The 24,777-nt window shown below is 40.9% G+C and overlaps 1 protein-coding gene across 4 annotated transcripts in view; it reads left to right on the top strand.

Moving 5' to 3' along the window:
* DYM (dymeclin) overlaps nucleotides 1–24,777 on the top strand; it is a 382,693-nt gene that overhangs the window by 198,756 nt on the left and 159,160 nt on the right. For all 4 annotated transcript variants that reach the window (XR_013346107.1, XM_077816663.1, XM_077816662.1 and 1 more), the window contains one exon: nucleotides 225–350. Coding sequence is in view for 3 of the 4 variants with exons in the window: in XM_077816663.1 (XP_077672789.1) it covers nucleotides 225–350 (126 nt within the window). In the remaining variant the exon portion in view is untranslated. The remainder of the gene's footprint in view (nucleotides 1–224; nucleotides 351–24,777) is intronic.

Raw genomic sequence — 24,777 nt, 5'->3', positions numbered from 1 at the left:
AGAATATGTTTAGACTGTTAATGACTCTGACGGAGACATAAAAAGCAGATGGAAGGCCTTTGAGCATTTTACATCAGTAGTTAGGGGTGGCTATTTCAGGAGGGAAAGGATGCTGTGATATTATGAAGGACAGGATGACACAAGGGGGGTGTAAAACCTTCTGTGTTTATTGTTTGTGTTGATTGAAAGGCTAAACTAATGCATTCTTGTTTTTCCCCCTCAAGGTTTTGCCAATTCTTGAAATTCTCTATCAAGTTGAAGAAAGGAATTCACACCATGTTTACATGGCTCTTATAATTTTGTTGATCCTTACAGAGGATGATGGCTTCAATCGATCTATTCATGAAGTGGTGAGTTACTGTTATGGTAAATAACTCTTAGAAAATAAAAATCATTTAGAATAGAATAGTTTATCTGAATGGAAATAAGCTTGCACGTTTCAGGACAATAATTGTCTCCTCAGTGGAACTGGTTTACAGATTAAATTTGCTCTTCAAGATTTGAGGATATATACTCATTTCCTACAGGACTAATTAAAAGAGGGTTACAAGTTTCCTTTCAATAATCTTTGTTTAGTGAAGTGTACAAATGATTTTCCTGCCACTAGGATAACTTTGTTCTTCTCTGGTGTTTCCTCTTTCCAACTGAGCATGGAAGTAGGCAGGCAGGTTGCCTCAAGGATACTGCCAAGGAAGAAAAAGAAATAGAATGATGGGTAAACAGTCCTATGCTTTCACAGCAACCTTACTTAAGCAGCTTATATGTCAACTGAAGGGACTTTAGTGGGAGTTTTTATTTCCCAAACTGGATGTAACTTCCTTACTTGGCATCTCCAGTCTGTCTTTCGTCCAGATTAATATCTTTTTTTATATTAGCCATATAACATGGTCCAAATTCTGAATAGATTTCATTGGCCTTGACCAACTGTGCTAGAGACTGACAGGGATGGTCGTTCTAGTTTCCTAGCTTGTAAAACTATCACAATGTAGAAGAAGTTTTATCTAATTTTATCTGATTTTTGGCTCGGACATGCAAAGTATCTCCTGGGATTATGTGATGCATTGATTCATAAAGGAGAGGTGAAAAGCTGAAAGCAAGCGTTCAGGTAGTTAAACAGAATCTTTCTCACAGGTAAGTTTGTCCTGTCTTAGCAGGAATGTGACTTTTTCCCCAGGTTATCAAAATGATAGAGGTTTATAAAAACCCGAGAGAGAGAATTTTGGTCACAAATTTCTGTAGCCTCATAGGAGATTATGTAGATCTATATGTAGAAAACAGGAGGACTTTGTGTGTATGTGAAATTTCTTGGGACTAATAAGCAACTTTTGGGATGAAAACAGACGGCAAATATGCAAACTGCTGAGGCCAACATTTCTCTGGAGACTTTTCCTTCCGCCCCACACACCATGGGTGTATATATTTGGATGCAGTGTCTATAGATTTAATATCTCCTTAACATTCAAGTTTTTTGCTCATGAATTGAGTTTATTGAACTATTGAGATACAGTACGCCACCACCTTGCCATCACTTCCTTGCCTCATCTTTCTTCATTTATTTTAAAGGCTTTAAACATGCTCTGTCAACAGATGTCTCATTGTTTTGGCAAACATGGCAGATTTTCCTAAAATGGCTAGTGTAGGTTAAGCCATGGGGTGAGAGCATAATTCGCTTTCTATGTCCATTTAATCCTTGTAATCACTGCTGAGATTGCCAACATCGGTATAATGGTGGCTTTATAATGTGAGTGATATTTACTATCTCCCTTTAATTAAAACAAGTATTTGCCCTCCTTTTTCCTGCCAGTTTTCACATGCTTCCCCTTTCTGCCTCTGTTCTCTTTTCTTTTCCATATCTTCTCTTTCACTATTTTCTTTGCTGCCTTATCTTATGCCTCTGTTTCCCTCTTCAGTGGAGGATGCTTGGTAGGATATCCTTTGGTGGCTCCAGGCGGCCAGGACATACATCTTTTTGTTCCTTAAATGAGTACTATGGGAATGGGGGAGAGAATCCTGGGCCTGTGGGCTGCTGCCTGAGCCTATAGTCATAGAACCATAGAATATCAGGGTTGGAAGAGACCTCAGGAGGTCATCTAGTCCAACCCCCTGCTCAAAGCAGGACCGATCCCCAATTAAATCATCCCAGCCAGGGCATTGTCAAGCCTGACCTTAAAAACTTCTAAGGAAGGAGATTCCACCACCTCCCGAGGTAACGCATTCCAGTGTTTCACCACCCTCCTAGTGAAAAAGTTTTTCCTAATATCCAACCTAAACCTCCCCCACTGCAACTTGAGACCATTACTCCTTGTCCTGTCCTCTTCTACCACTGAGAATAGTCTAGAACCATCCTCTCTGGCACCACCTCTCAGGTAGTTGAAAGCAGCTATCAAATCCCCCCTCATTCTTCTCTTCTGCAGACTAAACAATCCCAGTTCCCTCAGCCTCTCCTCGTAAGTCATGTGTTCCAGACCCCTAATAATTTTTGTTGCCCTTCGCTGGACTCTTTCCAATTTATCCACATCCTTCTTGTAGTGTGGGGCCCAAAACTGGACACAGTACTCCAGATGAGGCCTCACCAATGTCAAATAGAGGCGGACGATCACGTCCCTCAATCTGCTGGCTATGCCCCTACTTATACATCCCAAAATGCCATTGGCCTTCTTGGCAACAAGGGCACACTGCTGGCTCATATCCAGCTTCTCGTCCACTGTCACCCCTAGGTCCTTTTCTGCAGAACTGCTTCCTAGCCATTCGGTCCCTAGTCTGTAGCTGTGCATTGGGTTCTTCCGTCCTAAGTGCGGGACCCTGCACTTATCCTTATTGAACCTCATCAGATTTCTTTTGGCCCAATCCTCCAATTTGTCTAGGTCCCTCTGTATCCTATCCCTGCCCTCCAGTGTATCTACCACTCCTCCCAGTTTAGTATCATCCGCAAATTTGCTGAGAGTGCAATCCACACCATCCTCCAGATCATTTATGAAGATATTGAACAAAACCGGCCCCAGGACCGACCCCTGGGGCACTCCACTTGACACCGGCTGCCAACTAGACATGGAGTCATTGATCACTACCCGTTGAGCCCGACAATCTAGCCAACTTTCTACCCACCAGCCAACTTTCTACCCACCTAGTCCTGTACATGTGAACTGCTCATGTGACTAGCTTCTCGCTGCATCTGGGAAGAGGGCCAAAAATGGATGACTTTCAAGGAGTTGCATGCTGCTCTATCGACAGCTGAAGGAACACATTGGCAGCTGAAGGAACACAGAGGGCAGACCTGGGCGTCATTCAACCTTTTCCACCCTCCTCTGTTTCTTTCCTCTGTGCAGTCCTCTTTTCTATCCCTTCTTTCACGCCCCATGAATGGTCTGTACTCCCCTCTGTGCATAAGGCCTAAAGTCAAACAAAATGCACCTTTGCTACTTCTGTAGCATTGCTTACATTGAACTCCAGGGCTTTTGTTTCCCCTTGCACTCCAAAATTTTGTCACAGAGATGGATGGGTGCAATGAAGAGGAGAGGTTGGGTATCTCCTGCCCTCACCCAGAGAATTCAGCTATGGGTGTGCAGGTGAGTTCCCGTTGCCTTAGCAGCCATAACACTACAACATTGCCTTAGCAGCCATGACATACTTGACTAGAAGTGGGTCAAAGACTATGACCCTGAGGCCCCAGGATTCCTGTGTTTCAAGAAAATTCCCCTCCAGTTATTTGCTTTACTCACGACCCTGGGCAAGCAGCATTTTCTGATTCCCTTGTTTCATTCCTAATTCTGAACATCACTGAACTTTGTGGAACAGGGGAAGAGAAGGAGGATTTCAAAATCCAGATATGAATATTGCAGGTTAAGCCCAACCCTGTTCTGATGGACAGTTTGTGAAAGGATCTTCCTGATGCCAGTTCCTGAGGACCCACTCACCTGTATATGGCTGTCAGAAGAAAATAAAAGGACAGATAAAGCCATGTTTTTTCTTTTCCTCTGGAAATCAGGTGTAAGAATGCATTGGTGCATCTGACACCAGTTTACATCCTTTTCAGTGTTTTTAGGTGTGTATTCTCAGTGTGAAAGGTGTGGGACTAGCTTCCAAATAGATTTTGTATAGTGTTAATTAGTTTAATTAAATGTCTTAAATCTCAAACACACAACTCCCGAAATGCTGAGAGGCTCTCAGAGGGAAGAAAAAAACTTATCAATGAAGAGAAGGGAGCTATCTAAATCTGTCTGTAAAATGTGAATGTCTAGCACCAGTCATACAACCTGAATGAAGCTCTTATTCACTGTAAGCATTTATTGCATTTTAGCAATTTCAGCAGGAAGCTTCTTCCATCACTTGGCTGAAGTCTGAGAAAATAAGAGAATAATTTAATGTATTTTGAGTCGACCTGTTTTTCTCTGTGCTGATGCATATCCTGTAATGTTCTTATAACAGTCATTACTGTGTGATCCGTTTATGGGCATATTTTCCTTTGTGGTATTACACCCACATTTATTTATTTATTGATTTTTAAGATTAATTTTAGTAAGCACAGTTTTATAAATCTCTGTGATTATACAGACTGGTAAAGAGCCCAGGAAACCACAGAAACTCTTCTAACTGCTAAAGGGTTTTTATTTAAAATAAATGTGGTCTTAGCTGCATGGAAGAGGTGATCAAAACATAGATCTTGTTCCTGCAATTGACTCCATGCAGGCAGACCCCTGGGACTCGCACAGAACCCACTTTAATTCAGTAGTAACAATGGAGTAAACGGATGGGTCTTTGGTGTATTGATTCCCTCCCACCCGTCCCCACCCCCCAGCAACATGAAACCATAATTTAATTGAGATCTTCAAATGAGATGCAGTGTCACAAAGTTTTATGGTACTTTTTTCCTACAGACAGCTATATTTATTTCTAAATGTTATTTTGTTTCCAGATTGCAACAGTACACTTAAAATGAGCTCTTCAGTGACTTTGTGCTGCCCATTAGCAAATGCTTCTGTAACTCTTCATAGCACTCTACAAATACTAACGAACACCTTCTTATAGCTCTCTAAATTAGCGTTCCCCAAACTGTGGGTTGTGACCTCAGGGGAGTTGTGAGACATTGGGGGAAATAAAGAAACCACAAGAAAGCCAGAATAGGTCCCAATTGAGCTGGCTCCTGTCCCGCACGCTGGCTGGGCTGGGCTCCCCGCTCTCGGCATTGTGACCTGGCCACTGGTGCATGGGGTTTGCAATGCCACTCACTCAAATTTGACCCAGACACACCCCTCTCCTCTGCCTCCCACCCCGCCATGGGGGCTGGGCTAAACCTCAGTGGTGCTATGACGCTGTTATCAAATAATAATAACTGGAAATATGTTGTGTATGTTGCAGTTTAAAATTTTAACACTGAGTCAGTCTTCCTCAGATTCTGAAGAAGTGCCTCATAATCAGAGCTGTGGGAAATTCTGAGGTTTCAGTTCTCAGAGTTTCATGCAGACACATTTTTGAAGTACTGTTCTCTTGGGTCTATAGCCCTTGTTTCACTTTGAGAATTCAGAGCAAAACTCAAGTCAAAATTTGCAGACTTTTCTCTGGGTATTGTGTGCAAAGGTTTAGGTTTTATTTTCATTTTCTGTGCAAATCCATAAATCGTACCAGATTTGTTTGAAACTGGATCTGCATTCTGTCTTAAAATGTTTGAACCTTAGCAAAACTTTCTTAAAACCTTAACTAAATTTTGAATTTATGAAACCTTAAAACCTGATAAATTGAATGTGTTTTGGGGATTTGTTGTGAGCATTTTATGCTGCTTACTTAGTTATGTTACTTTTTGTGAGATTATTTGCTGAAGAATAGTTGAACAATGCAAGAAAACATACACGGTTGGGCTAGTAATTGCCTCTGTTTTGTAGCTCATTGTCATTTTGATAAGAAACGTATTTTCTGTTATGACTACTCTTTATACCCATTAATTTGTAAGCTTCAGTGAGAATAGAGGCAGAAATGTCACAATTTCTCTAATTAAACCTTAATTTAAAGTTCCTGTTTTTACTGAGAGTTTATGGATTTTTTTTTTTGATGAAGCAACTTTGAAGCTGAACAGTCATGTAATGAAATTTTATTGTGTGTGAAAATAACACATTTTGTCAAGCATTTAAAAGCACTTTACAAAGACAGAAGTTTCATTTTCCCCATTTGTTTAAAAAAAATGTTGATTATGAGAGTCAGGTGTTGGTTCCCTGTTTCCAGAGGAACTGAGTATTCACATTTCCCTTTAACTTCAGCTGGAATTGTGGTGCTCAGCACCTCTGAAAATCAGCCACAGGTTATTTACTTAATGACCTAATGAGTCTCTGGCAGAGTTGGTAACCAAGATCTCCTGACTACCAGTCCCCTTATGAGATGACTTATTATTATTATTATCATTATTTTTTTGTACTACCACAGCGCATCAGAGCACAAGTCATGGGCCAGGACCCCGTTGTGCTAGGTACTGTACAAACATAGAACAAAAAGATAGTCCCTGCCCCAATTCGCTTACAGTCTAAGTATAGGACAAGAGACAACATTTGACACTGCTGAATTCTGTGCTTCTTTGTTAGTTGGTGACATGTTTTTAATGCGCTTGTATACTACTATTGTTTCAGAAACCAAGCATTCTTTTTTGGGAATTTTTTGTATCTTAAAGGCCTAATTGGTGCAAACCGAAATATGAAATGAAAGAGTTGTAAGCATGACATACAGGAGTTAAAGGTTTGTTCTTTTGACCACCATGATTCAGTCAAAATTTCTGAAACATTTTTTCTTGAGGAATGAAGTCATATTAGTGTGTTCTGGGGCTACTCTGGAATGCAGGCTATTATTTTGATGTGTTCTGTTTTACTGAAATCTCTGTGTGTGTATATAGCACTCAGCCTTACAGTCAACTGTGCTGGTTTTGGTTTCATGGTATTCAGGTTACTTTTCCCCCTTCTAGGCTCATTAAAAGTATAATCAGTCGTCTTAGCCATCAGAAGTGACTTGGTTTATTATCTATCTTCACCTGAACTGTAGCTGTAATATCACTAGTTCCTCCTTCCTAAAGATTCATGTATCAGTGATAGAACTTCAAATGTATGTTCTCAGAATCAGTAGAAAGGAGAGTTCCACATCCTTTACTCTTTTTTGCGTGTGATTATTAGTATGCCTTTTGATTTGACACTAGGAAGTTACTAGAGCTGAAGAGTCAGCGGAGTATATAGTTAGGTAATTATTATAAGAGTTTTAAAAGTAGAGTACCCGAGTATCTTGTAGGTCAGGACTGAACATAGCTCTACGTAGTGCTATTAAACGCCGATGAGTGGGAAATTATATCATAGGTGTGGCTAGTAAGCCTATTATTAAGGTTGCTTGACACTTCCATTATAAGACTTTATTTTCAGTTTTACCGCTTTGGCAAACTTTAACCATTGGGCCTGAAATTCTCTGGGTGTCCACCTCAGGCTGAATATTTTGGAAAGTTTTAACTGAAATGGATTAGCAATTTCCAGAATGAGGACAGGGAAAAGCATGTTGTTTAGGACATGTTAAAAATTCGGGTGACCTTTTATTTGAGAAGCTCCATACTTTGGACCATGGGGTGGCCTTTGTGTCAAGGATGTGTCTTTTGCTGTTTGTGGAAGAGTGGACTCATCACAAGAGCCCCTCCTTGGAGATGGGCATGATAGAACACCAAAGGACTGGAGCAACTGTTGACCAAGGGCACTAGAGAAGACTGAGGGCAAGTCTACACTTCAAACACTGCATTGGCGCTGCTGCAGTGCTTTAATGAAGGCACTCTACACGGACAGGAGAAAGCTCTCCCATTGGCATAGCTGCCGCCCCTCAGGGAGATGGATTAGTTATGTCAGCGGGAGAAGCTCTGTCTTCACAGAGGGTTAGGTCAGTATAACTACGTCGTTCCGGGGGGTGGATTTTCCACATCCTTGAGTGATGTAATTGTACCAATATAGGTCTGTAGTGTAGAACAGACCTGAGCTGCTGCTACTCTCGCAACTCAGCCTTCCAGCCCTATTGCGTTTAAATCCATCACTTCCAGATTAGCAGAATGTCCAATGCCCTTATGTCAGATTTTCTGTCTCTGACGCTGGGCCCCATTGTCCACACCCTTCTCTCAGGGTTTTATTATCCTTATCGTGTTCTTTCAGGGGAGCTTTCCCACCACCTTCCCCAGTAGCTAGTAGGGGAACTCAGACCCTCCCTCTCCTCTGGGTTCTAGCCCAGGGACCCTGTAGTTAGCAAGCAAGGTCTGTCTATATTCAGACCCACTCCCTGCTAACTTCTAGGGCTTCCTTCTATCTGAGCCTATCAGCAGGCCTCTCTAAAGCCTCTGTAAACTCGCCCTTCTTGCGGGGCTAGGACTCAAAGGGCTCTCCCCTGGAATCCTCCTATAAATCCCAGTGTAAAAGTATGAATTTAAACCCCCTTCTGTCATCCTCAGGCTTGATCTTTCATCACATGCTGGGCCCTCAGCTGCCTCTCTGGGCTCTTTCCATGCTCTGATCCCAGAAGGTGACTGCAAAGTTCCTTCCCTCTCTCTACTGCAGACCCTTTTTGCTGCAAACGTCTTCTCTTTACAGTAGCCCCCAGCTCCTTCCCGAGATGGGATTCATCAGTAACTGGGGCTGGCACATCCTCCAGGTGTGGCCAGTATCTTAATTGAGCTCTTTAGCTCCTGATAACTTTTTTTGTGCTAAAGTAGGATAGACATCCCATCCCTCTGATCCTGTGAAAAACTGCCTGAATTTGGCTGAGATATAAACTTTTGAAAAATCTCCATTTGCACATGCTCAGTAGAGACTTCTGAGATCTTTGAATGTAACAGTCCAAAACATTTCATGCTCACTGGGCATTAACTCCTAGTATAAACCAGACTGCACGTGCGCAATCCCCACAGTGTGACTGAGCATGCTTTATTCTTTCACAGCTCCTAGTGCTGACTGGACTGTACTTGCACCAGCCGCACAGAGCAACTGAGCATGCACCAGACCAGTGCTACAGGGGCAAAGCCAGACTTTCCTTGTAATTGCTGTCCCAGTTGATTTGGGATGGGAGGTTGGATATCAGAGCTGAGAGCAGGGAACCTCTCTCTTGTGTGGTCAGTGACACTCCTGCTGATGCCCAGGCAGCACTGAGGAGGAATCTGCCTGACCTGAATACAGAGGGGACAAGAGCCAGACCAGCAGGCATCTAGTAAATTTCTGTTGAATAATTCCCAATTATCATTCACATTTTTCTGATGAAATTCTTCCACCCACCTGATTTGGCTGAAAGTTGTTTTCAGATTTGTGAAATTGACACTTTTAGAGCACCAAGTATCTATATTACTGGTCTGGACTTTTTTTCTGTTTGCACATTATAAATGTGATCAAGTCATCATCATTTGTATCTAAGCTACCATTAATTTTTAGACTGGTACTGGGAACTAAGTGGGGTGGGGAAAAAGGGAGGCAGGAAAAGGAGGACAAAGAGATCTGACCAGGAGCCAGGTTGTGGGGGAATAACTTGACTGACTGCAAAAAGATAGTGTCGGGGGAAACTGGGACAAGGAGCGTGGGAGCGGGGAGACTGAGATTAGAACTGGAACCCTGGGAGGAAGACTGGCACTGGAAGCTATTGCGTAGTGTAAAAATGGGAGTGGCAGGCGGAGGGGAGGAAGATCTGATGAGGAGCTGGCAGGGGTGACTGGCTTGAATTGAGAATTGTGGGGAGACTGGACATGGACTGAAAGCCTGAAGGGGCAAACTAGGAGACAAGGACAATTTGAGCAAGGAGATTGGGCCTGGGATGAAGAGCCAGGGGTGGGGAAGAGAGCAGACTTGGACAGAGACAAGATGGATAGGGAAGGGGCAAAAGGGGTCAAGGTTGTGGGAAGAACATGCAGAACTGTCTGTGACCAAACAGAACACTTTCCTCTCCAAAGCCTGAAATCGAACCTGAGATTCCTGACTGTCACCATTATCCTGCTGTCAGCAAATATTTGCAACACACTGGCAAAGTGTGTCTTATCTCTCTCTAGTGATGGTCCATATAGCAATAAGAAAAGGAGTACTTGTGGCACCTTAGAGACTAACCAATTTATTTGAGCATGAGCTTTCGATGGGCTATTACCAGCAGGAGAGTGAGTTTGTGTGGGAGGGGGCGGAGGGTGAGAAAACCTGGATATGTGCTGGAAATGGCCCAACTTGATGATCACTTTAGATAAGCTATTACCAGCAGGACAGTGGGGTGGGAGGAGGTATTGTTTCATGGTCTCTGTGTGTATATAATGTCTTCTGCAGTTTCTACGGTATGCATCCGATGAAGTGAGCTGTAGCTCACGAAAGCTTATGCTCAAATAAATTGGTTAGTCTCTAAGGTGCCACAAGTACTCCTTTTCCTTTTGCGAATACAGACTAACACGGCTGTTACTCTGAAACCTGTCATATAGCAATAGTAGGTTGTCATCCTATCAGTTCCTCCATTAGCTCAAGCGGTAGAGGTCTGTGGATCTAAAGGTTCCAACCCTGCTGACAAACCATGTGGATGTGGATATGATGTCACATGATGGAATTTGTTTTTTCACTTCGCCTTTTTAAGAAAAAACTGTTTTTTGTTTGCAATTTCTATATTAAAAGAACATTCTTAAGGTTGCAAGTCAAGCTCTCCAATTCTCCAAGGCATTCAACTGTGTTAACCATGAGGCAATCCTTTCTCTTCCCTTAGACCTCTATCTCATTCACTACATGTCTTCCAAGTTCTGCAACAAGTGAGACAGGCATCCTACGGAAAACAGACAATTTCCAGACCCCAGAGCAGGTTCATCCTGTGCACAGAGTGAGGCAGTGGCCTTGGGGAAAAATAGTATGTAATCATGTGATTAGACTGCATTATAATGCATGTGAACAAGGGGGCTGAATTAAGGTTGCACAGACTAATTCAAGATAACATTATGCATGTTAAACTACTGTTTGTAACTAATAGTACATAACAACTGAGTAATCACATTCAGCATCCAAGCCAAATGCTCAGCAATGACCAGTTTAAAATACCCAGGCAGGAGCTGTGTTGTATATCATTAGATATCTAAGAATAAATTCTACTCTGTTCTGTTGTGGGGAGAAGAGCATGTGGGTGCCTCTCCTCCTTGTCTCTTCCACACATATACATCAGAGCAATGTCCGTACAGAGCAGTTAGGATAGCATTAGAAGAAGTCAGTCTTCAGTGTGCACATCACTTGCTTGTAGCCTCCCCTGTGCCTTCTTGTTTTGTGCCACTTGGATGGCTCTGGCACAATGCCACTTCATCACCAGCATCATTCCACTTCACTGTGTCTCCCTCAAATTAGGGCAGGAACTGTCCTATAAATAATTATTAAATATTGTTGTGTAGATTGCCATTAATATTTAAGATAATCCTCTTTATTCATCGGATGTGTTATGGACCAATAGGTCCAGGGCCAGATTTAGGGGCAGGCAACCACCTGGGCTGCTGGGCTTGGGGGGTGCCGGGTTCAGGGTGCTGTTTTTGTTGTTAGCGACAAAAGGGAAAATAGAATGTTTGAAGTAAAATGTTTCAGGTATTCCATATGTGGATTCATTTTTCACTAACCTCCTAGAATATTCTGGACTTTGTAGTATCTCGTGGAACCTTCCAGTCTTTCTGAGAACTACATTTTCCTTGAACCTCCAAGAATGTTGTCAGCTGTGCCCCGTGGGTATATAAGGGGTGGGATGTCGCCAATCAGTCAGGGAGAAATAAGAACTAACTGAAGTGAAGTGAGAGCACAGCTGCGATATTATGAACCTTATTTTATTGTGTAATTGTGAAAATTTACTTGTGTTTTAAGACTTGAAAAGTGTAAGCAGCAACTAATAAAGGACATATTTAATGAGATGCCAGAGATATCTATCAAACCCTTATCTATGCAACAATATAAAAGAAATACTGTTATTTTTTTCCCATGCTTAACATGTAATGTTTGATGACTTTATAATACTGCAGAATATAGTCTTTTGCTTTCCCTAATGCTCGCTGTTTTTGCCTGTAGAAAATTAAAGATGCCCCCTAAGAAGCCTTGAGGAGCTCAGTATAGGAAGCGAAAAGCTCAATTGCAATCTAGTTTTCAGCAAAGGGCAAATTCAGTGGGAAAATATCTGAAATAGAACAACATAGACCTGGCTTTAGGCAGTAGTGATTGTCTCAGTGCAGAAGAAATTGAGGAGCAAAGCGTAAATGATGGAAGTCCTGTTACTAAGGAATTAGCAGGTTTACCTGAAGATGAGGAATGGAAATGTGAGGAAAGTGACGGAGAATCGTCCTTTTTTTTCTGCAGCGGTAAAGGAAAGTGATGATGGTGAAGAATGTGGCTCACATGAAAAGGAGAGTAATGACAAAAGATCTGGTTTACATGAAAAGGAGGGAAATGATAAAGAAGAATCAGCCTTGCATGATGACAGAAACAGCAGTAAGGAAAATTGCATACCACAAATTGATACATCAGATCCTGGTTTCTGGCCGGTGATCCTAAACTCTGCTGCTATTGATTGTACAATTTTGAACGGGCTGGGCAAAATTGAGGATATGATGTTTCCAGTAAATGAGCAGAAGTGACACTTTTCAAAGTCACACTGCGAAAGAGTGCTTGAGAATGGTGAGAAACTGAATTGGCATTGACTAGTTTACTTGAAATCAAGTGACAAAGTGTTGTTTTTTGTTTCAAAATATTTGATAAGAATCCCAAATCGTTGCTTGCGCTTTCCTGATACTATTACTGGCAAAACTTAGCTGATGCTCTGAAGCAACATTAAAAGTTCCCAGACATTTTACGGCCTACTCCAAATGGATGGAAGTCAAGTCCATGCTCAAGCTAAATAAATGCATAGACACAGAAAACCAGCACATTATTGATGCAGAAACCCAGCTTCGGAGGAATGTGCTGGAGCGTGGCTCTCAATTACCCTCTTCTTTGCAAAGAATAATTTGGCTTTCTGGGGCTCGTCAGATAAATTGTTCACTAAACATAATGGTAATTTCCTCAGTTTGGTAGAGCTTCTTGGGAAATAAGGTAATATCATGAGTGAATACCTTCATCAAGTAGTTTGTAAGGAAACTGTGGACCATTACTGCAGCAAAACAATTCAAAATGAATTGATTGGCCTTATGGCACGGAAACTGCTTGATAACATACTGATGTGGCTCAGCAAAGCAAAATACTGTGCTCTAATAATGGACTGCACTCCCAACATTTAGTCACAGTGAAACAGTGTCTTTTACAGTAAGATTTGTTGACGACGAGGATGGTTGTATCCAAGTAAAGGAACACTTTATCTGTTTCTGGTCTGTGGGTGATTCTACTGGAAAAGACCTAATAAAACTCTTTATGAACGATTTGAATGAGAATAAAATAAAGCTTCAGGACTGTTACAGTCAAGGGTACAACAACAGTGTGAACAAGGAGGGAAGAAACAGTGGCGTCAAGGCAAGTATCCTTACGCTGAATCCAAGAGTTTTCTTCAGCCTTGTGGATGCCATTCCCTCAGCCTGGTTGTGTCAGATGCAGCATCATCATCTTTAGATTCAATATTTCTCTTCAGAATACTGCAAAGTGTATACATCGTGTTTTCAGCATCAACTATCAGGTGGAAAATCCTCACGGACAGTGCTACAAATCTGACTGTGAAGCTGCTAAGTGATACTTGCTGGGAGAGCCGCATTACCGGTGTAAGGCCAGTGAGGTACCAAGTGGCTGAGGTTTACGACACCCTAATGGAACTGGTGCAGTCAAGTAAAGCTGAGGTCAGAATCCAAACCAAGCCTGGCAAACCAGATCACTCACTTCAAATTTCTGGTTTCAATTGTGGTTTGACACGATATCGTGTTCCAAGCCAATGTTGTAAGCCAGCCTTTACAAACTCAGTCAATGGACATCGTGACCACTACCACTTTCATGAGAAACTGCCTTGATTTCATTGTGGCCTACAGAGACAACGGATTTGAAGATGCCATCACTGCTGCCAAAGAAATGGTGGAAAACTTAGGAGTTGAGCCTGTCTTCAAGGAAACTTGTACTCATTGGAAGAAGAGACAGTTTGGCTATGAGGACAGAGATGAGAAGATAGAAAGCTCAGAAGAAAAATTCAAGAGGGATTTTTCTTTTTGCATGCTCATTGACGCTGCTCAAGTGTCCATCAAAGAAGGGTTTAGACAAATGAAGCACCAAGGAAAGACCTTGGGCGGTTTTGTGTGACCTTAGTAAGCTGCTGGCACACAGGAAAACACTCTTGAACAATTGTATGGGCCTTCACCAGATGCTGACACCTGGGGAATGTTCAGACATCACATTTTGCAACCCAGCATGAGGAAGGCTTTCTCCACTCCAAGTTCTCCAATTCATTCATGATGCAGAGTTCAAGGACACTTTTCCTAATGTGTGGGTAGCTTTGAGGATTCTGATCATGAGTGGTGAGCATAGCTTTTCAAAGCTCAGGCTCGTTAAAAGATATTTTCGATCGATGATAGCCAACAAGAGACTGACATGGCTTGCTATTTTATCGCTTAAAAATACCATTGGCCAGTCTTTGGATCTCTGTGACGCTGTGCTTCAATTTGCGAGGGCAAAGGCGAGAAAAGCGACCTTTAGAACTAAAGGACTAGGGTTATCTTTCTAAGGCTGTCACCTATTGTAATACTATTTAACATTGGTACACCCAGTGTTGGTATCTTTCAATTTCTTGATGTTAGTACATTTTAGTTATTCTTAAAATTAAGAAGTTTCTATAAGCTTAGAGGAAATTATTTTTTATTTGCTTATATATGGTATGAGTAAATACAGATTTACAGATCCTAGCATGCAAATTTGTCGTCTTCTATGACGGATAAATCATGCATGCAAATCATGCATAAAGTCATGAAATGAGCTACAAATGCAAAAAAAATAAGGTATTCAAAAGTTTAACAAATGGCAGGGGGAGGGCAGAAGACATTCCTCACCTGGGGAGCAATTTGGTCTAGGGTTGGCCCTGAATAGGCCAATTTTATGCAATTTATCATAGTGTCTTTTTCAGTCTCTCATTATTTGTCTTCCCTACAGATACCATGGCTTTCATTTTCTATGTATAGTTCTAATTTTCCAAAACTTCATGCATGCTTTGCTTTAATTCTATACCCCTGTCAATTTAATCTCAAACTAGTAGAAATGGCCACATAAAACCATAAATTATACCTTTCCCTCGTCCATTCATATACACTGCAACTGAAAAACTTTTTATGGTACTTTATGCTTCCTGTTGAGTTCCTCAGCCTTCTTTGTGCTTTCAGTAAATATTAATTTCCCTTTAGTCTCTCTCCTTTAGAGTTTCCAAGCCCTTTCAGCGTAAAATGCCTACCGGAAATGTTCACACTTAATCACATCTGTAGCACCACCATCACTTCATCCAGTACTACACAACTGTGTAACATAACATGAGGGCATGTGGCTTTTCCCCAATGTAGATTTCAATTGTTGCCTTCCCTTTCCTCCAGTGTGGGAAATTAGAACGTGCTGACAGAAGATGGCCTGCTCTTCACTACTACTTCATTCTTCATTTGTTTTTGTGTTCTGTATCACTGTTTAAGAAAGTTTATTTTTCAGGTTTTTCTTCAGGTTCTACTCAGTCTTTCTGAACCGTGTTAATACATATTTTTACTCATTTTTTCTTACTTAGTGACAAATCCTTTCTTTTTTAGGATATGCATTATGGTTACTTCTGATTTACAAACTACAGTCTACCCCTTTTCTTTCTCCTCACTCATCCTTGGATACCTATCTCCTCTATGTCTCTTCCATATTCTGAACTACTGTTAGTCTGATGATGACCATTTCTTGCTTAGTCTAACCGTGTTGTACTTTCCTCACTTCATTCTTTGAGCAGCTTATTCTCATTATTGATTATGCTTACCTTGAATTTCTATCACTGATAGAGAGCTGCATTTTTTGTGACTTACCCATACAATAAGATTCAACATTTGTTAGCCAGATGGCATTCTTTAACATTTCCATGATGACTTTTACAACACATAGTTATTGAAAATGTGTCCCTGTTTTAATGATCAATCACTTATTTTGTCTCCATATATGAAAGGAATCTCCTATATCCAGGGCTGCCATTTAGGCATTAACACACCACAATTATATTAGTAGCACTAAGTTTTCCTTCCCTGGCCATACCTTTTTTAAATGTATCTAGTCTGTGATGGTATTTGTTTGGTATCTAGTCTGTGATGGTGTGGCTCTTGTTGAATTGATCTATATGGTGGTCTACAAAGTGTAAATGTGCTAAACAGACAAGAATGTTTGCCTCCTAGAGGCTTCAGAGTGGTAGCGGTGTTAGTCTGTATCAGCAAAAAGAGCAAATACTTGTGGCACCTTAGAGACTAACACATTTATTTGGGCATAAGCTTTCGTGGGCTAAAACCCACTTCATCAGATGCATGGAGTGGAAAATACAGTAGGTAAGTAGGTAGATAGATAGAAACAGAGAACATGAAAAGATGGGGGTTGCCTTACCAACTCTAACGAGACAAATCTATTACAGTGGGCTATTATCAGCAGGAGGAAAAATCACTTTTATAGTGGTAATTAGGATGGCCCATTTCAAACAGTTGACAAAAAGGTGCGAGTAACAGTAGGGGGGGATTTGCATGTGGAAATAGTTTTTAGTTTGTGTAATGACCCATCCACTCCCAGTCTTTATTCAGGCCTAATTTGATGGTGTCCGGTTTGCAAATTAATTACAGTTCTGCAGTTTCTCGTGGAGTCTGTTTTTGAAGTTTTTTTGTTGAAGAATTGCCACTTTTAGGTCTGTAATTGAGTGTCCAGGGAGATTGAAGTGTTCTCCGACTGGTTTTTGAATGTTATAATTCTTGACGTCTGATTTGTGTCCATTTATTCTTTTGAGTAGAGACTGTCCAGTTTGGCCAATGTACATGGCAGAGGGGCATTGCTGGCACATGATGTTCTTTGTATTTATATATATCTTCCTACTGTATTTTCCACTCAGTGCATCTGATGAAGTGGGTTTTAGTCACGAAAGCTTATGCCCAAATAAATTTGTTAGTCTCTAAGGTGCCACAAGTACTCCTCATTCTTTTTGCCTCCTAGAGGTTAGTCTAAAAGGCATTAGATGGTACAGTGCAGAACAGTACAAATAGGGCCATCAAAGGAAGTGCATAGTCTTTGTAGTGGGACTACATCATGAAACGGATGGATCTTTAAGAAATTTTTGAAGGAGGTCTGGAAGAGAGCCAAATTACAGTGCTATTTCAGGCATATTGGATTGCATGAAAGAGAACATGAATTTGGGTGCAGACCAAAGAGACATGGAAACAGTTAACAGAGCACAATGAATGCAGCACAGAAAGCAGATGGTGGTGTGAGAGGAAATAAATGCAGAGAGGACAGGCAAGTGCAGCCTTGAAAAATTAGAATGTTTTTAGAGCTGGTGTTTGCAAAGTATTATTCCTCTAAACAGTCATTTTTATTAACTTGATTCTTTTGCTTGGACTTCCAGTTGGAATCTGTTGACTCACATGTAGATAAAATGGATCACCTACTTCTTGATAGCTGGAATGTAATTTTGTGTAGTACCCCATAAGGTATTTGGGGTAATATAATGTGTCAGATCTTCATCTCAGATCCTTACATACATTGTGCTGTCAGTACAAGCGTTGGTGGCCCAATTAGTGCCCCTAGTATACGTGTCAGAGCTGCACTTCAGGTGCTCTGCAAAGGAGCCCTGTTCATAACCAAATCCCAAAAGCATGTGGGTCAGTGGCTATAAAACAGGTAGAATTAGTGGAGTACCTGGCACTATGGTAAGGGATCAGAGGACTGGCCTCTATTGGAGGAGGTTGGTGCCTCAGGACGAGTTAGGCGAATAGAGCAATGTGCATCATACAGTAGTAGGAGGAAGATAGAGAGATCAGTTGTGCAACAAAAGCAGATCAGTGGTGGCACAAAAGCAGAATTGTTCATTGGCTTAACATTGTGTGCAGTTTTTCTATTTTGAAACACAAGAACAAATGGATATAAACTGGCCATCAACAAGTTTAGGCTTGAAATTCGACGAAGGTTTCTAACCATCAGAGGAGTGTAATTCTGGAACAGCCTTCCAAGGGGAGCAGTGGAGGCACAAAAATGAACTGGCTTAAAGACTGAGCTTAATAAGTTTATGGAGGAGATAGTATGTTACTCTTTTTAAAAAAAAAAAAAAAAAAAAAGAAGAAGAGAGAGAGAGAGAGTAAATTACTTACCTTCACAGCAACAGAATTATAGCTATCTCGCTCACCCCACACTTCCTAAATGTTTAAGGAGTTTGCCTTAGGAGGTCGTATGTTGACTTTTTGAGTGATTATATCATACATCTTTAGGGGTGATGTTTTATATTTGGCTTTCATAGGGTAACTCTTACTTCTCTCTTGTTTGGAATTGGCAAGAATATTCTTAATGGCTTAGGCACTGGCATTAGGCAAAGAGGGAGGGGGAACCATGCCTAGCTAACAAGACTAAACCCCATTGCTAAGGGATGCCTGGCCTGACTTGTACTTACAGTTTGAGACTTAAGGGTGCAAGTTCTGTCACTGTTCAGGGTAACTGCACCTATATTCTCTCTCCAAGGTCCAACAAAAGCACCCGCTCTAGACTCCTGGCTCCTCAGCCGTCACCTCTCTTGGACAGTGACTCGTGTTTCTCTCCCCCTGACTTGGGTTTTTCTGGGCTGCACAGTTCCCTGCCTACTCTGTGTTATTCCCAGCAGTCCAGACTGCATAAAAGACCAGCATCTGTGCTTTACGTTCTCTTCAGAGGCTATAAACAGCATAACTGCCAGCAGTTAAAAGCTACCACACAGCCCTTTCTAAGCAAGCATGTTTATTCTAAAATGAAAGCATTACAAAGAAAACATATTAAAACAATAAAAGAACCTACACACATGCTAATAAGCTTATGAAAGATCAGCCCCAACTCCAACAAGGGTTCTGACAGGAGTCAGTCCTTCAAACCCCACTAAGGGGTTGTTCCGTGATTACAAATTCGGAGCAGCCTCAGCTCACAGCTAGCACCATGATGAATCAGTCAGCCATTCCTGTATACAGCTTGGGCCTTTGATCCTAAGACTCTGGGAGTAAATAATCAGCAGACAAAGGTCCCCTCCTCAGGGCGTAGTTTCAAAAGACTGAGTTTTTTGCATAACTGGAGGTGGCACATTTGCAGTCACCTCACCCCTTGAGATTGAACCAAAAGTTCATTCTTGTTTCGCACATTGTTTCAAATAGTCCTTTGAAACTCTTAACATTTCCTAGGGCTTACATTGGTCATGTGTCCCCACTATACCAGTTACATACATTTTCCACTATAATTCATAAACTTTGTCTTTTTAATACAATGAACTCCAAAGCTACTTAAATTTAATTAAATAAGGGTTTTCAAGGATATTGCTGGGAATTGCCATATTTGTCACAACATCTTCAAAGAAGCTGATTTACACATAGATTATTTCCCCTTTGCTTTGTGAGTATTTCTGTACTTCACAGGATGGCTGTCATAAAGCAATCAGAAACTAATCTGTCTGTCGTACATACTAATATGGCCTCTTGGTGTCTGAGTGCACCCCATGTATATAAAAATAGAAGCAACACTAAAAATCTTTCTTCCTTCGCAGGCTGTAGAAGAAGTAACTTGATTAGTTCATGGAGTTTCGTGGGTGGAAGTATAGGGAGTATATGTAAAGACATACTGAGGAAAAGCTATAGTCACTGGCTGGAAAAGGGATGCATGCTTTAAAATACACACATACATTTTGAAACATAAAACTCCTTTGCTGTTTGACATCCATTTGGAATTTGATCAGCAGAGTTCTACTGTCTTATAATGGCATTAGTGATGTCCCAAACACACACTCCAGGAAGTTTCAGAAAATTCAACAAAGAAAAGAGAAGATTGGTGAATTCAGAAAGTTCAGAAAGATGGATAAGAAGGGAGGATGAGAAGAGCCATCCTCTTACTATATTCTTTCTACAAAATCCAGTCTTTTTCTTTGTCCCTCCCCAAAGAAATGTGTCTAAATTAAAAACAAAATAATTACTGTGTGTCTTGTTCTCTGGTTTTAAAACCACCGCACAGCCCTGACAATCTTTTTATAGTACCGATCACATATCCTATTGCTGTTCTGTTGCATGAAAACTATCCTATGTTTGGGACTTTAAAAAATTACTTTAAATTACTTTAAAAAAAATTAAAAACTTGGGATTGTGAGTAAATGCTACCAATGCACAACTTATTTGTTTGGGGAGGAGAGAGGGGGTTGTTTTTTTGTTTTTATAAAACAAAGAAAGAATCAGTAGTGGCAAAATACATAGTATTTAGCAGCCATGCATGGTCATCAGTGTTTCTGCATTAATGGTAAAGTGTTTTATTTTTCTTGAAGAAGTAGTGAAAATGCTGCAAATGCGTGTACCGATAGGCTTAGGAAGTGGGTTTGTAAAGGTGTTTTGGATTTGTAAATTTGCAGACGACACACAAATTATGGGAGTGGTAAATCCTGAAAGGGACAGGTCATTGTTTCAGAGCAATCTGCATTGCTTGGTAAACTGGGCAGAAGCAAACAATATTCATTTTAGTATGGCTAAATGTAAATGTCTGTATCTAGGAACAAAGAATGTAGACCATTCTCACAGGAAGGGAGGTTCCTTTTGTGGGAAGCAGAGACTGGAAAAGATTTAGGGATCATGATGGATAATCAGCTGAACATGAGCTCCCAGTGTGACACTGTGGCCAAAAGAGCTAATGTAATCCTAGGATGCAAGTGGAATCTTGAGTAGGAATAGAGAAGTTATTTTACCTCTGCATTTGGCACTGCTGCTATCACTGCTGGAATACTGTGTCCAGTTTTGTATCCACAGTTCAAGAAGGATGTTGATAAATTGGAGAGGGTTCAAAGAAGAGCCATGAGAATGATTAAAAGATTAGAAAAACATGCCTCATAGTGATAGATTGAGCTCTTTTATTCTATTTTGTTTAACACAGCAGAAGTTAAGGGGTAACTTCATTTCACTCTGTAAGTATCTATGTGGGGAACAAATATTTAATAATGGGCTCTCCAGTCTAGCAGAGAGAAGTATAACACAATCCAGTGTCTGGAAGTTAAAGCTAGACAAATTCAGACTGGAAATAAGGCATAAATTTTTAACAGTGACAGTAACGAGCCATTGGTGCAACTTAACCATGGTTGTGGTGGCTTTTCCATTATTGAGGATTTTTAAATCAAAATTGGATGATTTTTTAAAAGATCTGTTCTAGGAATTATTTTGGGGAAGTTCTGTGAACTGAAGGTCAGAATAGATGATCAGAATGGTGCCTTCTGGCCTTGAAATCTGTAAATCTGTGATGCTTCAATATATTTATGAACAAAATATTTTGACTGCTAGGTAAGTTAGTCATTTATTTTTTTGAAAAGATGTGGCTTGTTAAGTCTAGCTTTATTGGACAGAAAAAATGAATAACGTTTTGTCCTAGGGCTTATCCTGGCTAAATTGGGACTATTGGCAACTCTGAGTTTTTGGTGCTAGTGCAAATATAAAACAAAGAGGGGGAGGTAGCCAGGAGATGCCTTGGTTTGGCATCTGGAAGAGTGAGTGAAGTAGTACATTAATAAAACAATTGTACTTAAAGGGTTTTGCTTAACAGGAGTGGGGGAGATACTTGCAGAGCAACAATAATGAGAAAGACCTGGGGTGATGATGTACAGCAAATTGAATACGAGCCTCCTATGGGATGATTTTTTCTGAAGGGTGGGGAGTTGATTCCATTTTGATCAGCCTGCAAAGGCGTTGTGTTATGGACCAGGAAATTTATAAGAAGTCACTGTTGAGCTTGCACCTAAAATATACCATAAGTTTCTGTGCACTTTGGTACTTAAAACATTTTTAAATTGGAAGTAGGAAAAATTACAAGAATAAAAAATGTAAAGTGTGGTCAGGTGGAGACTAAAATAACTCAGGGAAAGGGGAGGGAGGAATATATGATTTATTTGGAGAGCATAAATGCTGCGGGAAAGGAAATGCCCATGATAGTCCAGCGGAGTATAACTAATTAGAATTGGGATGAGATTGGGTAAAGAGGAAGAAATAGGCTGAAAATTAAGAAAAATTTCCTAACATTTAGATCGTTTAGGCTGTAGAATAATAATCTTCCAAGGGAATTGATGGGAAGTTAAATTGTTTTAGTCACTTAAAACTGGACTGGACAAAGCACTTGAGAATGTACTGTTTGGGAATAATCCTGTATTGGCAGTAGAATGGGCAATATGTTTCTTTCCATCCCTAATATGATTCTGTGATTCATAATTTCCATAGTAAAGCTATGAAACAAACTGGATAGAAGTTGAATCACTGGCTTCCAGTATTACAGTAACTCCTTGCTTAATGTAGCTATGTTCCTGAAAAATGCTACTTTAAGCGAAACGATGTTAAGCGAATCCAATTTCCCCATAAAAATTAATGTAAATGTGGGGGTTAGATTCAAGGGAAAAATCTTGGCCAGACAAAAAATACATACACACAGTATAAGTTTTAAACGAACAATTTAATACTGTGCACAGCAATGATGATTGTGAAGCTTGGTTGAGGTGGTGGAGTCAGAGGGTGGAAGAGGGTGGGATATTTCCCAGGGAATGCCTTACTGCTAAATGATGAACTAGCACTGGGCTGAGCCCTCAAGGGTTAACACGTTGTTAATGTAGCCTCACACTCTACAAGGCAGTATGAATGGAGGAAGGAGACACAGCATGGCAGAGAGAGACAGACACACACCATGTGTGTGTGAGAGAGACAGAGACACACACCCGGTGTTTGTGTGTGTCTGAGAGAGATGTGCATTGCCCCTTTTATTACGCTGACCCCACTCTGAGTACACTGCCTTTTTAAGTAGATCAGCAAGTTGAGACAGCAGCTGCTGCCAGCAAGCTCCCTCCATCCTGAGCCCTGTCATGTCCCCTCCTCATCTCTGTGGAGATGGCGTACAGGAATGGGGGGAGGGGGTCACCCTGACATTAGCACCCTTCCTTCCCCCCCTCTCCCCCCGCACAGCAAGCAGGAGGCTCCCAGGAGCAGCTCCAAGGCAGAGGACAGGAGCAGCATATGGCAGTGGGGGGAGGGACAGCTGAACTGCCTGGCAATTGATAGCCTGCTTGGGGGCTCCTGGTCCACCCTGGTTCCAAGCCCCCACCAGCTAGCTGCAACGGGCTGCTCTTCCTGCAAGCAGTGGACAAAGCAGGTGGCTGCCAAACAACATTATAAGGGAGCATTGCGCATTTTTAAATGAGCATGTTCTCTAATTGATCAATAACTAACAACGAAACAACGTTAACCAGGACAACCTTAAGTGAGGAGTTACTGTATATGTTGAGGAGACACACAAGTGATCTAGATTCAAGTTAATGGCCAGTCCTTGCTATATATTATGTTGTTCCTTATAGGGGCTTTCTTCCACCTCAGTTATAAAATACTTTTGCCCTTGTTACCATTCATTGTAGAAATCTAATAATCTGCCAAAATGCTAATTTAAAGCAAATGTCATTCAAAATTGTCTGAACAGATATGAGATCCAGAGTATGGGCCAAATGGGGAAAGCTATGTTAATAAACTGACTTTGGATTTCATATCTGAGCTGATGGAGCTTCTCAGAGAGAGGTAAAGAAAAGGTTATTTGCAAGAAGAGTGCTAAACATGCTGTTGTGGACAGTTGGTCCTTGATGTTCTACTCTTCCCTCAAAATGTGTATGTAAGTATGGTTAATATTAATGGGAGGACTGATGCAGTCAGAAGCTCCAGACGGAAGCAGCTTGCTTGCTTTTCAGCTGCAGATGAAGTATGCCAGTGACAGACTGGGGTGAGGGCAGAGAAGGGATGGCATGGAAAGGCAAAGAACACAAGTACAAAATAGTTCCAGACAGTCCACCATCCTCTTCAGATAAAAATTAAAGTTGGCACAGTCCATTGAAGTGTGAAACAAGCCATTAGGCACCTTACATAGCTTAACAATTTTTTCTTAAATCATATATTAATTAGGAAATAACGTTTGACATTAAAATCCTTTAATAGAAGGAGTTTAAGAGCTTAAGTAGCAGCAAAGGGAGCATAATGATGTGGAATGTTATGTGATCAGTAAATGACCTGAATATTGTGTATTACAGCATTCATTATTCTCCTAAATTTGACATTTGAACTTCAAAGGACACATTAAGTCTGGGAAAGCTACAAATGTGGGATGTACTTTTAGGCTTGCAGTTCTGTTACTCTTTCAACAGCTGGCAACCAACCAGTCACTTTACTGATGTGTGTGGTGTGCAATTAAACTTTAGATTGTAAAGTAATCATAGAATCATGAAATGTAGGGATAGAAGGGATCTTGAGAGGTTATCTAGTCCTTGAGAGGTTACCTACTCACTCCGTGGCTGGACCAAATATATGAAGATCATCCCTGACAGGTGTTCCTGTAACTTGATCTTAAAAAAGATCCAGTGATGGGGATTCTACAACATCCCTTGATAACCTACTTCAGAACTTAACTATTCCAGTATTTAGCTATACTCATAGTTAGAAAGGTTTTCCTCATATCTAATCTAAATCTCCGTTGCTACAGATTACTTCCTGCCCTGACTTCAGTGGATATGGAGAACAATTGATCACCATCCTCTTTATAACAGCCCTTCATATAGACTGTTTCAGGTCCCTTCTGTCTCGTTTTCTCAGAAACATGG

Source organism: Eretmochelys imbricata, chromosome 5, assembly GCF_965152235.1.
Source record: "Eretmochelys imbricata isolate rEreImb1 chromosome 5, rEreImb1.hap1, whole genome shotgun sequence".
Classification (NCBI taxonomy): Eukaryota; Metazoa; Chordata; order Testudines; family Cheloniidae; genus Eretmochelys; species Eretmochelys imbricata.
This window is presented reverse-complemented; position numbering and strand designations above follow the sequence as displayed.